Here is a 14,176-nt window from a genome sequence, read left to right as displayed (position 1 = left end):
TCACAGGGTAGCATTGCTGGCGTGCTATCTGAAATCCCGGGTTTGGTCCCCAAAGGACCTGTCTGCCTTGGTTGGAACATTACAGGCAGGTATCCCAGAATAGTTTCTTGATCCTGCAGGGGCCGAGGCTCTTTCCTCAGTAACTGGGCAGTGCGAGGCAGACCTGACCCCTCCTCCCCGCTCCCTGACCCCTGGGAACACAGGACAAGACAGGGAAGGCTGGGAAACCTTGTATTACAAAAATAAAAGAGCGCATGGCGCAGTGTCACGCGTGAAGCTGCCGTGCCGGGCTCCAGCGCAGAACGTACCAATCGAAGGCAAATATAAAAAAGACAAGACACTGTTAAACAGTCGCAGGGCAGCATCCTTAAGGCTGAACAATCCCAGCTGAACTGAGCTGATGTAAACCAAGGACCCTCCTTACTCAGAGCCCCAGCAAGGCAGGATTGGTGTGGCAGGCGCTGGGAGCTCTGCTGTGACTTACAGGCTAGGAAAAGCCCCCGGATCATCTCCTTTTCCATGGTGGGAAGCCTGGAACAGGTGAACAGGGCTGGGGTTCACGTGGGGGCAAATGCTGCTGGTCTGATCTCGTGGGGGAGAGGGGCCTGTGGGGAGAGAGCTCCAGGTCTGGGGGGTCTACCCTGGTCTCCTCTGCCCGCCCTGGGCCCCCCCAAGCATCCTCCAAAGAGGGCTGGGCTGCCTCCCTTCCCTTACCCACAGCCCCTTGGGTCCCCTTTGCTTTACATCAGCTCAGTTAGCCCCCGGCTCAGCGCTGCTCTGTGCCGTCTCTGCTGGGCTCCAGGGAAGAGGGGGGCTGGCCCCGCTCACGCCGACTTGGTCCCGCTCTCCACCTCCTTGTGCACCCACAGCTCCTTGTGCTGCTTGCGCCCAAAGCCCTCGTCGTAGTTGCCTTTACTCTTGAAGAGCTGCTGGAAGTGGGGCTTGCAGTAGAATTCCCCATGGAGCGCCGCGTAGCTGCCCAGGCTGGGGAAGGAGGAGGGCAGGGTTAGCTGTGGGTGGGGGGCACCGGGACAGGGGAGGAGACAACATGCAGGAGGGGACCCTTGGAAAGGGACAGCAGCTCCCTCCAGCCAGCTCAGGGTGTGAGGGGCTGCCTTAAAGGTCTGTGAAGAGCGAGGGGGGTCCCACAAGGCAGCTCAGCCTTGGCTCAGTGTCACCTAGAAGGGATGCTCCGGCTCAGCTCCATGTTACCTCGGGGCTGAACTTGAGGGGAAAAAAACTCCTTCCAAACCAGGTGGGATTTAGCTGAGACTTGGGACCAGGTGGGCAGATAAGCCCTTTTTTTTTTTTTTTTTGCTGCGATGAGTGGGCTGGGGGTCTTTAGCTACCCGATAAGAGGCGAGGCTGTGGTGCGTGTCCTCGCTGTCCGTGGCCACCCGGCCCATCTCACCTGAGCTTGGTGTGGCAGTGCTTGCAGCAGAAGCAGGCGTTGTGGAAGACAAATTTATCCGCCACCAGCCGCTCCATGGGATAGACGGTTTTCTGGCAGGCAGTGCACATCTCCTTCACTTGCGCCTTCAGGCTGAAGGACTGGGCAAGGGGAGAGCAAAGGGAGAGAGGGTGAGGAAGGGGTTTGGGGGATCCTGTGCGCCCACCCCAGCCCTCTTCCCTAACAGCCATGCTGCCGTTTGCTGGAGCATCGGTGGGTGTGAAGCTGCCCCGTCTCCCCTCGCCCTCCCTGTGCTGCTCCGCTGATGCTGGCCCGCGGGCTCTCGGTCCTCCCCCCCTCACCAGGCATCGGTAGGATGTGTAAAGCCGCAGGTACCTTGGAGCGCTGCACCGTGCTGCCTCCTGAGTTGTTCGTTGCCTCCTAAGGAGAGAAGGAGAAGAGAAATGAAAATGAGAGTCTGGACTGACGAGCCTGAGGCCGAGTTGTGTTTAAGGAGGAGCAGCAGAGGGTCAGTACAGCAGCTGAGCTGCAGGGACTTGGGCCACGCCAGCGGCCACTGCCTGGCTGTCACGGGCACGCGGTGGCCGTCTCTGAACTCACTTGCCCGGAGGCCACGACCTCCATCAGGCCCTCGTGTGCGAGTTACTACCTGCGCTGTGGCGCTTTTCCCAAAGAGAGGAGAAGGAAGAGAGGAAAATAGAAAAAGAGGAAAAACCATTTATATGTGGCAGTGAGGGAACTAGGCAGCAGGGGGCTGTGGGGGCAGAGCAGCCAGCTCTCAGCTGGCAGGAGGACAGGACAGGACAGGCCAGGAGCGGGTCATGGCTTTGTTTTCTCCATGGCCCAAGGCATAGCTGAGCTCTTTTATGGTGGTAGCACCCAAGGGGAGATCCAGGCGATGGCACAGCATAAGCATTGCAGAGCACGACCCCAGGGTGACAGCCCTCCCTTGCTCCCAGCCGCCACTGATGAGCAGCTCTCGCCCTCCGCAGCCATCCTTTACTGTCCTTGGCGACCCGGTGCAACCGCCCTGGGTGTCTCAGGGCACGGAGGGCTGGCACCAGCCTCTGGGAATAACAGCAGCAAAGCAGAGGAGACCCCGCTTCCACATCCCTGGGGGGCAGTTTGCCCTGGGGTGGGCAGAGAGGGGGAAAGGGCTTGGAAAGCTGCTGCAGCCCCTGGCAAAACTCCCGCTGTGACCGGCGCTGGCACATCGTCACAGCGCAGGTCACTGACAGCGTCTACTGACAGCAGCTCTGCTTTGGTGCAAGATGCTGCTCTTGCTCCTTCTAGCCAACGTGTACCCCACACGGCTGGAGAGTGGTAATTAACCCTTCTCTTGCCGGAGGCGCACAGGGCTCTGGCGGCGCTGTGGGGGGGGTGTCTTTCCCTGCAGCCGGAGGGTGGTAGCCTGCCAGTTCCCCCCATGTATAACCGGGGTGCCCCTCGCTCTCGTGGAGCAAGCACGTGGCGCTGGTTCCCCCTCAGCGGATGTTTTGTTTCCAAGTTCCTCCGCTCGCCCCGCTATCGGCCGGTCGCGCCGCGCAGGAAACGCCTGTGCCGTAGGGGAGGTCGAAAAGCCTTCTCGAGTCCCCGCGGGCCGTGAGGGTGCACGGGGAGGGCAGGAGGGGCAGTGGGGCACGCTCGGAGCTGAAGACCCGCTCCGTGGCGTTCCGCCGCATGGCGGGGGCGGATGGGAGAGGAGCGATTGGGCAGAGAGATCCAAGGACTGAGGTCCCAGGACCTCTGCCCCCGGGATCTTGGAGCAGGGTCTCTCCTCGCTCTCCCGTCTGCAGCTGCAACAGCTCGTCTCCTCCGAAACCACCTCCCGCTCCTCCCCTCGCTGCCCCACTGTGCAGCCCCACAGTCCCGCGCCCTCCCCGTTAGCGCAGGCTCTCACTGGGTCCACCTGCAAGTATTTCAGCCTGCCTTTGCACTGATGAAAATGCTGCCGCCCTCCTTTCACACAGCCAGGACCAAAGGGATAAACGCGCTTTTAGCAGGGTGGACGAGCCAGGGACGCTTTACAACAGACCTCTCACCCTCTGCACTGTTTGTTCCCAAGGTCGGGGCTGTGGGACCCCAGAACATCACCCCGCTGCCCCCATCACCCCGCTGCCTCCTTGCCCTTCCTCTTGCTGCCGGTCCGGCTCTGCTTGGCCAGCTCTGCCCCTTCTCGCTGCCCCCAGGCTGATCTTCCGTCCCCGTTCCTCCCGCTTTGTCCTTCCCCATCGTTTCTCCTCTGTATTTTTGGAAACGGTTTGTCTAAGAGAGGCACAGGAAACTCTCACTTCGCTGAGCCGCCTCTTCAGACGTTTCCCAGCTGCTCTCGTTGACTGAGGTCAGGGCCGTGATTTTCCTCTCACTCCCACAAGGCTGGAAGAGTGAGCCAAAGTCAACAGAGGGACATGGGCAGTGAGGAGACTCAGGCCGTGTAAAACCAGTTGCGTCCCTCGGCGCTGGTAAAACAACCGCAGGTGCTCTCCTGGGGTTAGCATTTAATATATTGTTTCCAGGCTCAGCTGACCAGAGCTAAGGAAAACGCTGCCTCGTTGGAGCTGGAAGACATCCGTTCCCAAGGCTACAGGGAATCCACCGGTGCTCGTCACTTCTCGGCAGCCTTCTGGCTCCGATCAGGCACACTATCTATTTCATATCTGATATATCCTCCCTCAGGGAAGGGCCATATCCTGTCCCAGCAGGAGATGTTCTTGAGCCTTTATGTTTTTCCATCTCTAATCACTCCAATCCTAAGCAGCTCGCATGCTCCCAATTGTGATCACAGAAAGCCATGGAAACACAAACAAACAGACGGCAACGGGAGAGGAGAGCGGGGTGAGCAGCTCTGCACGGACCAGCGCCTGGACGCAGGCGTTGCGATGTGCTCAGCAAACAGCACCTTCTGCTGGAACATTCCTGTCCCCGGTCTTGTTGTTTGAGGAGCAGTGACTGTGCCTTTGATCACCCTAAAATGTCAGGTCCGGAATACAGCTTCTGTACACAACCCCCCATCCCTGAGAACCAAAACCCGGGTTGAAATTCCCATGCCAACCGCAGGGGATGCTACGTACGTGAGCTGGGGGTGGGCTGGCGGGTCCCGTGGCCTGGAACATGGTTCCTTCCCCTCCTCCGTCTATTTAATCCTGAGCTTGAAGTTTGTGGGCTGATGTTCCCTGGGGAGGTGTCTAAGACAGACCTCTTGCAACACCTGGAAAGGAAATGTCAACAGGAGCGTGGCTGGTTTCGTCACCCCCAGCCCGGCAGCTGCGCAGCTCTGCAGGAGCTGGTGCGTGGCAGCGGCATCTGCAAAGCTTCCTCTGCGGGGTCAGCGCAGCCCCTTTGGGCTAGGGGTTTCTTGAGGGATCCAAGAGATTTATCATAGAATCACAGAATGGTTCGGGTTGGAAGGAACCTTAAAGATCATCTCGTTCCAACGCCCTGCCCTGGGCAGGGACACCTCCCACCAGCCCAGGTTGCTCCAAGCCCCGTCCAGCCTGGCCCTGAACACATCCAGGGCAGGGTTTTAGGCACACCAGACTCAACTGGATTTTAGGAAGCTGGCAGGTGATCTGGGGCACTGAGCTCAGCAGCTCAGTCCTCTAGTGCCATACAAAGATATTCATAGAATCACAGAATGGTTTAGGTTGGACCTTAAAGATCATCTCATTCCAATCCCCTGCCATGGGCAGGGAAACCTCCCACTAGACCAGGTTGCTCAAAGCCCCGATCTAGTGGGATGGGATGGGATGGGATGGGATGGGATGGGATGGGATGGGATGGGATGGGATGGGATGGGATGGGATGGGATGGGATGGGAGAGGGCTGCTGGAAACTTGAGCAGAAGGTGATGTGACGGCTTCTGCTCCAAACCCACTCGTGGAACGCAAAGGCCAAGCCGTTAGCAGCAACACTACGACTCCCAGCCAGAGCCGCCGTCCTGCCGAGGCAGCGAAACCAGCACCCAGTGTTGCTAAAGCCACTAGAGAACTGGTGCTGCTGGAGCAAGGACCGTGATTTCAGTCTAATTTTAGCCCAGAAAAGGCTTGTTGAACAGAGCGGATCACAGCGCAGCAGAGCGAGTGACGGGGATTTTTGTCTTCTCTGGGGAGCCCACGTTGCCTTTGGGCTGTGACCCGTAAGCTGTGGCCTCTGAGGGATGCGCTGAGGGCCCAGGAGGATGAGTTTGACAGGTCTCGGACCAGTTTTAATGCAGCGTAGAAACAAAACACCAGCACTGCAAATCACCCCTTTTGGTAAAAATCAGCTGAAAAGGCACTGACAGATCCTCGGGGGGTTTTCCCCATTGCGCCTTACCTTCAAAACACCCATAAAAGGTCAGGCTTGATGAGCCCTGTTTTGCATAAGCAAGATGGAGATGTGGGGTTGAGCAAAGGGTGCCGAGGGAGGAGCAGAGCAGGGAACAGGGGGGCGAAGGGGGGGCTGGGAACAGGGCAGCGAAGGGGTGGCTGTACAGTCCTGCAGTGACGGGGATGCGCTGGGGGATGGCAAACCAGCACCCCCACCCCTCCTGTCTGGGGCTGCTTTCATCTCCTACTGAAACCTCTCGGCCTCATGTTGTCACCCCAAAACCACTCCTGCTGCCCAAGGTAGACCCCGAGGAGAAAGCCCCAGGGCAGGAGACGTGCCGGGGTGGAGGGCTTGGGGCAGGGGACGTCTCCGCAATGCTGGTCTCACGGTGACATTTGCAAACACGTCATGGGGCTTGGGGGGTTCTTTGGCTGCCTAAAATGTCCCAGCAGCTGACACCAGGCTCGCGTTGTGCCCAGCAAAGCACCCAAAATTACTGGTTGGGTTCAGAGTTGAGAGACCTTTGCTCCAGGTTGTGAGCGGGGGGGGCGGGCAGCGGGAGCTGGGCTCCCCCTCGCAGCCCTGGGGGGGCTGGATGGCCCTCGTCACAAACATTTCACAGCCTCCTCTGAGAATACGGCTCCTCTTTTACCGAAATCATTTCCCGTCTCCTCTGCGGTTTGCTTGTTATTTCCTGCTCGCCGAGCGGGGCGGATGGCAGCACGCAGGCGGCTGCTGCCGTACCCCACGGCTGCTGGGGGCCGGGGCAGGGACAGCCGAGGAGCCACCCCGCTGGCAGGGGCTCATGGCCCAGGCCCACAGCCCCCCTCTGCCCCCCTGTTCCCCGGGACAGGACCTTCCCTCTCACACCTCTGGGGTCTGCACGGTGCCTACAGCCCAGCGCAGACCCCTCCGGTCCCTACCCCATGCAAGCCTCTAATGCAGATGCACAACCCTCCCCCTTTTCACCTGCCTTTCACCTTCTCCCCTGCCTTTGCCGCAAACATTTCTCCACCCCCAGGTTCCCTTCCTCTTCCCTCACAGCTCATCTTCCTCCCCTGCCCCAGACACCTTCTTTCCCTCGGTTTCTTCAGTCTCTCCATCATCCCCCTCTTGCCCTTCCCCATAAGCGCACGTTCCCTGGCTCCTTCCACCTACTCTTTGTTCCTTTGCTTCTCTTGTCCCCAAACCCTGTTCCCTTCAGTGCCATCCCACGTATCCCACCCCATGGCTTGATGTTCTCCACCCAGGCCCATCCTCCAGGTCTCCTTCCTCTTAACATCCCCCTGCCCCACCGTGCACTTCCCCTGCTCGCAGCCCTGCGCCCAGGCTCTCCCAACCTTCGTCCCAAACGAGAGGTCCCCTCGGTGGAGCTGCCCTACGGGCGTGCGAGTAGAAGTTGCTAAACGTCCTTCCTGCCGAAGGGCAGGAGGCAAGAACAGAAATCTCAAAGGGGAAGGGTGTGCTGAAGCGATAAGGGAAACAGAGCAAGTTAGAAACTGCGGGAGGGTGTCTAGGAGGCCCTCAGCTGCTGTCATTGCTCTTCCAAGGAGGCGTTAGTCTGCACAGGGTGGGATTTGAGCCCAAGGCAGTCCACGCAGGCCTCCGTGAGCAGAGGAACCCCAGCGGCACAGGCATTGCTTAAGGACACGCTGCCACATCGATGTTATGAAGCCTTCACAATTGCTAGGGCAGCCCTCCAGCGCGCGGGGGCGGGGGGAGCGCTCGCTGGTTTTCGGAGGAGCGCGGAGGGCATCTGTGACAAAGCAAGAACGCCAAATCCAAGTCTCCACGGTGGAGGCTGGCACCGTAACTGCTAGATCTGACTTCTCCAAACCTCCGTTGCCTAAGGCTCTTAGCCATCTATGCAGTATGGGGAGAGGATTGTCCTCTCCTAGTCACGCAGCCAGCAATTTCAGGTGTTTGGCTCAGGCAAAGGTGAGAACACCTTTACCTTACAGCCTCCATCTTCCTGCCCCTCCTGCGAGCATCTGATGGCTGGTGCAGACAGAAAAAAAACCTTTCTCCAAGGGATCTGGGCTTGTGTCATCTACACAGGGAGATGGAGCAGCTTCTGGTGGCCACAGAGGGAGGTGGATCTCAGTGTTCTCCAAAGACGTGGCACCAGAGCCAGGGGGAGGCACTTGGTGCCCGAGCTGCCAGCTCTGCCTGTCCACGGGTCACCGCAGGCAGCTGCCAGTCCTGCACTGGGGGCTTTTTTGGTGATCTCAGCAAGCTGGTGATCGACCCAGGACCTTGGGGCTGGAGCTGGTCTGGCACCCGCAGGGGACGTGTGTCTGCTGCCTTGCGAGAGCAGCTGGAGAGGGGCTCCCGCTCTGCCTTCGAGCACCAAATGGGGAGCAGGTTGGGGTGAGGAGGGCAGTGTCCGTCCCAGGAGCTGCTCACTTGCAGAGGTTTTGCCTATAGCAGCCTCTCCCGTCCCCTCTCACCTTCCCGCCTGACCCTGGGGCAGACGTAGGGAGAGGGAAGCACCTGGGGCGGCCCCTCAAGGAAATTCCCCAGTCCCCCAGATGGTGACCTGCCTCCGAAGCGTCATATTTCCCACAGCCAAGATGGGTGCTGGGGGCTTTTCCCCCCTTCCCCTCACCAGCGTGGCCGCCCGGGCTGCCGAGCCGGCCCTGCTCCCAGCGGGCCCCAGCCCAGCGCTAGCTAATGGCCTCTCCCAAAGCCGATGGGTTTCCGGCACAGGAAAGCAGCGTGACTGCGGAGGGCGAGAGGCCCCTCTCCACCATATGGTTCCCATTAGCAGCCCTGTGAAGTCTATGTTTACTGCTGGGATCACTGCACCATTGCGAGAGGCTTTCCCAAAGGCAACGCGCGGCGTGGGGGATCCGGGCCCCTTCCTCCTCCATCCTGGGAGGACGCGGAGCATCGCTGGCGGCACGGCGAGGCGCGGGCAGGGGCTCAACGCCTCGGAGAGGCTGTCAAACCTCTCCCCCGGGACATGGTGGGCTAAGCCGGTCGCCGTGGGGACTGACGTCCCCAGGATCGTGTGGAGGATTAGCGCGGCCTACGCAGACGGGGCAGCCGCTGAGCCTCCAGCTCCATGGCCAGCCAGGCCCATGGTGTCTCTCAGCAGGACTGCGTGGGAGGAGGTGGAGAGGGGCTGGAAGAACGCGTCTCCTGAGCCTGGGAATCACCCGGCTCAGTGTCCAGCTGGCCCTGCTTTCTGCGGCCTTGGGGCCTCACGGCTAATCCCCCCCATGAAAGAAAGCGTGCGGAGTTGGCGTCAAACGGGCCAGCGCCAGAACCGGGCACGGCACCGCCAGGGAAGGGGGCACAGCGTCGCCAGCGCTGCTTCAGCTTCTCGAGAGCGGAAAGAGACAGCAAGATGCAGTTTGAGGGGGGTGATGGAGCAAGCCTGGTGGTCGTGGCTCCAGCTTCAGCCATGGGAGACCCTAATTCAGCTTCAGATCTTGTGTGGCTTCGAGCCAACCGCTTGACCTTGCCAGTATTTGGGACCCCGGGCAGGTCCCTGCTGATGGAGGACTCCAGGGAGGAGCAGCTGGGCCACTTCTGCGGACACCACTACCCTGTTCATCAGGTTTCTGGAGAGCAGCCCCACCACAGGGACCCGTCCTTGCCTGCACCCCGCAGCACGGAGCTACCTTCCACCAGCCTGCCCCACTAATCCGCTTTCCATCCACGTTCTGCGCCCGGGCTGCCTCTTGAAAGGCTGCCAGTGGGCAGGAAATCTGCAGCCGAAATGCTGAGGGTTGCTGACAAGGAATAGTTGTGGGGAGGAACAGGGCTGCCTTTGTCAGGGCAACAATGGAGGACCCGCACAAGCGAGGAGGGAGCCCGAGGGAAGCCCCTGCCCACCCGCTCTGCTCTCTCATCTTCGTCCCTGCTCCGGCTTGCCTCCCGTCAGGAGGAGGTGCACGGCCCTGGAAGGAGCAGGGCCAAGGGAGACCCGGCTGGTCCCCAGCCCCTGCCTCTCGGCGAGGGGACAGGTGGGGCGGGAGGATGCTGCTGGGATCCACCCGTTTTCCAGAAGTGGAAACTGAAGGACGGAGCGGCCCATTCCTGGGACCGTGGCCATGTTTAACGGCATCCATTAAAAATCATGGTCTGAAGGGAGTCTCTGCTCCCTGGGATCTCCGGCCTTGCCGGGAGCTCAGGTACAGCAGATACAGCAGAACGCCCGCTGGGAGGACGAGAAGAGCTTCTTTCCAGGCAGAGACAAATCCTCCCCAGCAGTGCCTGGTGACAGAGCAAGCGGCAATGGCCAAGAATCGCAGGTTGGGCGGTTCAGGTCGGACATTAGGGAAAACTGTTTCGCTGGGAGAAGGACATGGAAGCTCTGCAGCACGGTACTAATTAAGTGCAATATAAACCTGGTGCAAACAAGCACAATAGGCAAATAGCAGTTCATGCTCCTTCCCTTCCTTTTCAGTTTTTCCATAGTCTGTTCCATAAACCGTGCTCCACCTGGAAACCTCACCTTCTGGTTTCCTTCATAAGCGTATATCCTTTCACCGTTATACTGGCATTACGTTCCTAGTTCTCCAACCATAATATTTGCCTCTCAGAGGGATTCATAAAGAGTAATTGCACTCTTTATCGGTCTTTTTTGTAGCAGGAGAAGCCAACTCCTTTTCATCTGTTCTCATAAGGTGGGTTTTCTCTGTTCCTACAGCCACTTTGGTGGCCCGCTGCAAGTAGGTGAGCTGGCCTGGATGCCCCACGCTGAAGGAGATCTCAGACCTTTGGATTCTGGTACGAATACTTCTCTGGCACCCCTGAAAACATGCAGCATCAGGTGCTTTTCCTCTATCGCCTCTGCCAGAAATCCTGGATGCTCTGTCTTCCTCAGTGCCCTCCACTTGCTGAGGTCCCTCCAGGCTACAGCAGCTTCGTGTTGCAGCTCCCCAGGTGCCTGCTCTGGCACAACTCTGCTTTAGCCATTTCTAGGACTCCGGTCTCGCCCTCCTGCTGCCAGTGTTTCCTCACCGTGGGTAGATCTCCTGGCTTCTAAAAGGACTGTTTACAAGTTCAGTCTCTGGATTTCTCCTTGAGGAAGGATCCAAGTGTCCTCCTTCCATTTTGCTGTCCCTTCCCTATCCTCTTTCCTGTCTCCACCTAAAATAATCATTTCCCTGGAGCACTGTATCAAGTGCTTTCCTTAAATCCAGATTCATGAGGCCCTGTTGTTTCAGAAGTCAGGTATCGTATCCAAGGAAGATACTGAGCCAACTTGACATGATCTGTGTTAAAACCAGGCTGCATTTCACTCTGCTTCCCAATGTCTTCGATGACTCTTCCAAAACCTACTCTAGAAACTCACCTTTTGTCTTACTCCAATTAATGGACCTGTAATTGCCTGTAATTTCCTCTTTCCCCGAACATAACCTGTAAATGTTATGCCAGCTAATCTCCTCTGGTGGAATATCAGCTGTAAAACACCAGACTTTGGACTGGCATTTCCTATGCGGGTTAGTCCATCTCTTGAGCTCTGAGATGGCCCCTCCTGAGAGCTTCTGCTGTTTCGCCATCTGCAGACGCAGCGCGAGCCGGAGCGAGTCCCGTTCCAGGCACCCGAACCACGGCACAAACACTTGCTGTGGTCCCTGACCCCTGCGAGTGCTGCTGCCTCCTCCTGCGTTTGCTGTCCAAATGCGGATTGTGTCCAAACCAAAACCAAAAAAAAAAAGCCACCAAGATCATATTCATAGATTAAATCTCTCGAAAGATCATTCTTTTTGAGCTGCCTTCGCCTCCATCTTCCCTCGTAGGATCCAAGATGCCGTACGGCCCAGTATAGGACTGGGAGCTCTGCAAGGCCGCGGGATTTCAGTGGAGCAATGAGTGTGCTGGGAAAAGCGAGCCCTGGAGACGCACATCAGGGGATGCTGGGGCTCCTTGTGTCTGAAAACCCTCGAGCGGCCATATGGGAGAGGGTTACGGGCACACCAGATGAATGAGAAATACGTCTAAAGTGTGCTTAATATTGATGGCAATAATCCCTTCACCCAGATTTAATGTTTTCCATCCCAGAGATTTTGCCAACGGCTAGGTAAGCTCTGCGACACCCCCGGATGGCAGGTAAAGATGAGTTGACTGGCAAGCGAAAGGCAGACACCTCTGGGGGAAGGTGGCAGCTGCCTGCCAACGGACAACAACCCTGCGGAAGCTGAGGATGGGCAAAAAGGAAAAGAAAAGCTCCACGGCCACGAAGGACCGGCGGGGGTGGTTGTGGGCTCACGGGACTGACTGGCTGAAGGAAAGCAGAAGAGGAACTCCCTTCCTTAATGAGAAGTCTCGTGGGATTTTTGTTGACCAAAAAAGGTCAGGAACCTAGTTTTGAGCTGTGTGAAAAAGATGCATCCAGTCACTTCGCAAAGCCCAAGAGGCTGGTTCTGACGGACCCTCATTTCTTCACTGGGGATTTGCTTCTCGCGGGGCTCCCATTTAAAAAAGACGTTAACGGTGGGGCCGTTTCGGACTAGGCTTGGTCGGTTGCCCTGCAATTATTCTGTAATCTACGTTAATAATGCTGCAGATGTGCTACTCCTGGCCTTAAATACACAACAGCTCAGCTGGGGCACCAGATGTCTTGCCGGCGAGAGCCCTCACACGATGTCTTTGGTGGACAAAGCCCGGTTTCCAAGCCATGATCGGGGCTGCTGAATTCTCAGGTTCTTTCAAAACCGATGCCCACCCCGTGAACAAAAAGCAGCAGAAAATTGATCAAAAATACGACCTAACAAGGTAGTTTAGCTGGTCTCAAGTGATCCAAGGGGATTAGACAGATCAGACTGGCTCAAAACATGGTAGGTAGAGCCCCACACTGGGACTTGGGAGACCTGGGCTTAATTCCCAGCTCTGCTGCTAATTTTGGGGTGCCAGTGGAGAAATAATTTCATTTTTTCCCCTGTTCCCTTCCCCCCACCCTGCGCCCAAGGAAAAGAGAGCGGCTCTCCTTTGTGAAGCCCTGGGAGATCCCTGGCTGTTAAGGGTTATGTCAGAGCTCGGGGTATTTGTGTTGTTATTAAATCTCACAGTCGTACAACGGCCTCCCCAGGGAAGTGATGAAAGACCCGTCGCTGGAAAGGTTTAGAGCCAGGCTGGATGAGGCGGTAGGAGACACACCATTGAGAATTAGCAGGCATTAACGAAGGGGGATAAGGCAGTCGGGATCTAACAGGTTTTCTTCCATCTCCGCTCTTTCTGATCAGCTTAATAAAATGGATCTGTCCAGCCCCCCTCCGGCACGTACTGCAGCACACAACAAAGAGGGAATTACAGCCCTAAAACGGGGAGCGCGAGCCCCGAAACACTGCACCCCAAGATGCCCGCTGCGACGGATCCAGCGAGCGCAGGCCTCCGCTCGCTCTCGTCCCCACCATACGCTGGGTGCGAGCCCCTTGCCTCCCCCAGCTCCCGCAGGGCAGGGGGTGCTGCCCCCCATCCCCCCCCCCCTTCCTCAGCATCGCTCCCCACAGCCTCCCGCAGCTCAGACAGCGTCCCCTTGCCCCCGCCTGACCCCGGCCGGGCCACCCAGGGCCGAGGACGGACCCCCTTGTGTTCCCCCCACCCACCCTGAATCTGCTTCCCGCGACCACCTCGGCCAAGCCACCTCCCAAAACCGAAAAGTTCCCAGGGCGTCCGGGTGGGACGTCCTCCCGGGGCGCTGTGCAGGGGGGCACGGACCCCCCCAGCTGCCGGGTGGCTCCCGGCCAGTGGTGCTGCTCCCCGGGGCTCTCTGTACCTTCGCATTCCTCCCTCCTCTCCATCCCTTTCTCCCCGGCCGCTTGCCTCTCTCTCCCTCCCCACCGCTCCGTCTTGGCTTTTCTCCCCCAGCGTCTCCCCCCTCTTCCCACCGCCCAGCCGCAGTGGGCGGCCGTCCCCGGGGTGGATGGACCCCCTCGCTCCCCACATCTCGGGGACCATCATTGTCTCCCGCCCAGCCGCTCGCCGCCTCTCAGCCCCGTTGTTCTCCACCAGCGATGGCTCACCATATGCCTGGGCTCCTCACGGCGATGCCGAACCGGAGGGTTTCACCCCGGGAGGGTGGGTGGCTCTGGCGGGCGGTGGGTGCTTCCAGACGGCCCCGATGGCGGGGTCTTCTCGCTCCCCTTCTCCCCGCCGCGGAGGCCGGGGCTGTGGGAGCGAGAGCCGTTTCCTGCGAGCTCCCACGGCCGCCTTCGCGAGCCCTTTTATCGCCGGGCCGCCGCGATGATTGGCTCTGGCGTCGTACCGTCTTCCAGCCGCTCGCTCCTTTGTGTGAAGCCAACCTCTAACCCCAAACCTTCCCCAGCCCCTCTCTTCCCGGCCTCCCTCTCCCCAGCCGCCCCCGAACCCCCGCAGCCTCCCCGACCCCGAGAGCTTTGCCTCCGTTTTCCTCCCCGCCGGCAGCGTAATTTACCCCCCCGGCGTAATTAGCTTGTGCCCAGCCTCTCCCCCCACCCCTTGCCGTGTTCTGCGTGTGCAGAT

General features: G+C 58.8%; 1 protein-coding gene across 2 annotated transcripts; it reads right to left on the bottom strand.

The window, feature by feature from the left end:
- Positions 1 to 214: 214 nt before the first annotated feature.
- LIMD2 (LIM domain containing 2) lies at positions 215 to 14,014 on the bottom strand. Of its 2 annotated transcripts, none has more exons than XM_063354614.1 (5): positions 13,659 to 14,014; positions 4,483 to 4,619; positions 1,787 to 1,831; positions 1,412 to 1,551; positions 215 to 984 (listed from the first exon to the last, which is right to left on the bottom strand). In XM_063354614.1, exons 2-5 carry the CDS (start codon positions 4,522 to 4,524, stop codon positions 825 to 827), a joined length of 387 nt encoding a protein of 128 aa, XP_063210684.1. In that variant the 5' UTR covers positions 4,525 to 4,619; positions 13,659 to 14,014; the 3' UTR covers positions 215 to 824. The 2 variants fall into 2 exon arrangements, with proteins under 2 accessions (XP_063210684.1, XP_063210683.1); XM_063354613.1 differs by having other exon boundaries at positions 13,699 to 14,012.
- Between the last annotated feature and the right edge of the window lie 162 nt (positions 14,015 to 14,176).

This window comes from Chroicocephalus ridibundus, chromosome 17, assembly GCF_963924245.1.
Source record: "Chroicocephalus ridibundus chromosome 17, bChrRid1.1, whole genome shotgun sequence".
Lineage (NCBI taxonomy): Eukaryota > Metazoa > Chordata > Aves > Charadriiformes > Laridae > Chroicocephalus > Chroicocephalus ridibundus.
This window is presented reverse-complemented; position numbering and strand designations above follow the sequence as displayed.

What these genes read in the sequence shown, in the direction of transcription:
- LIMD2 (XM_063354614.1), bottom strand. Translation starts at nt 4,524, where the DNA reads ATGTTCCAGGCCACGGGACCCGCCAGCCCACCCCCAGCTCAC. An exon ending in CCAGCCCACCCCCAGCTCAC is followed by an intron (nt 1,832 to 4,482) that starts GTACGTAGCATC and finishes TTCTCTCCTTAG; the next exon opens with GAGGCAACGAACAACTCAGG. An exon ending in GCACGGTGCAGCGCTCCAAG is followed by an intron (nt 1,552 to 1,786) that starts GTACCTGCGGCT and finishes CCCCTTGCCCAG; the next exon opens with TCCTTCAGCCTGAAGGCGCA.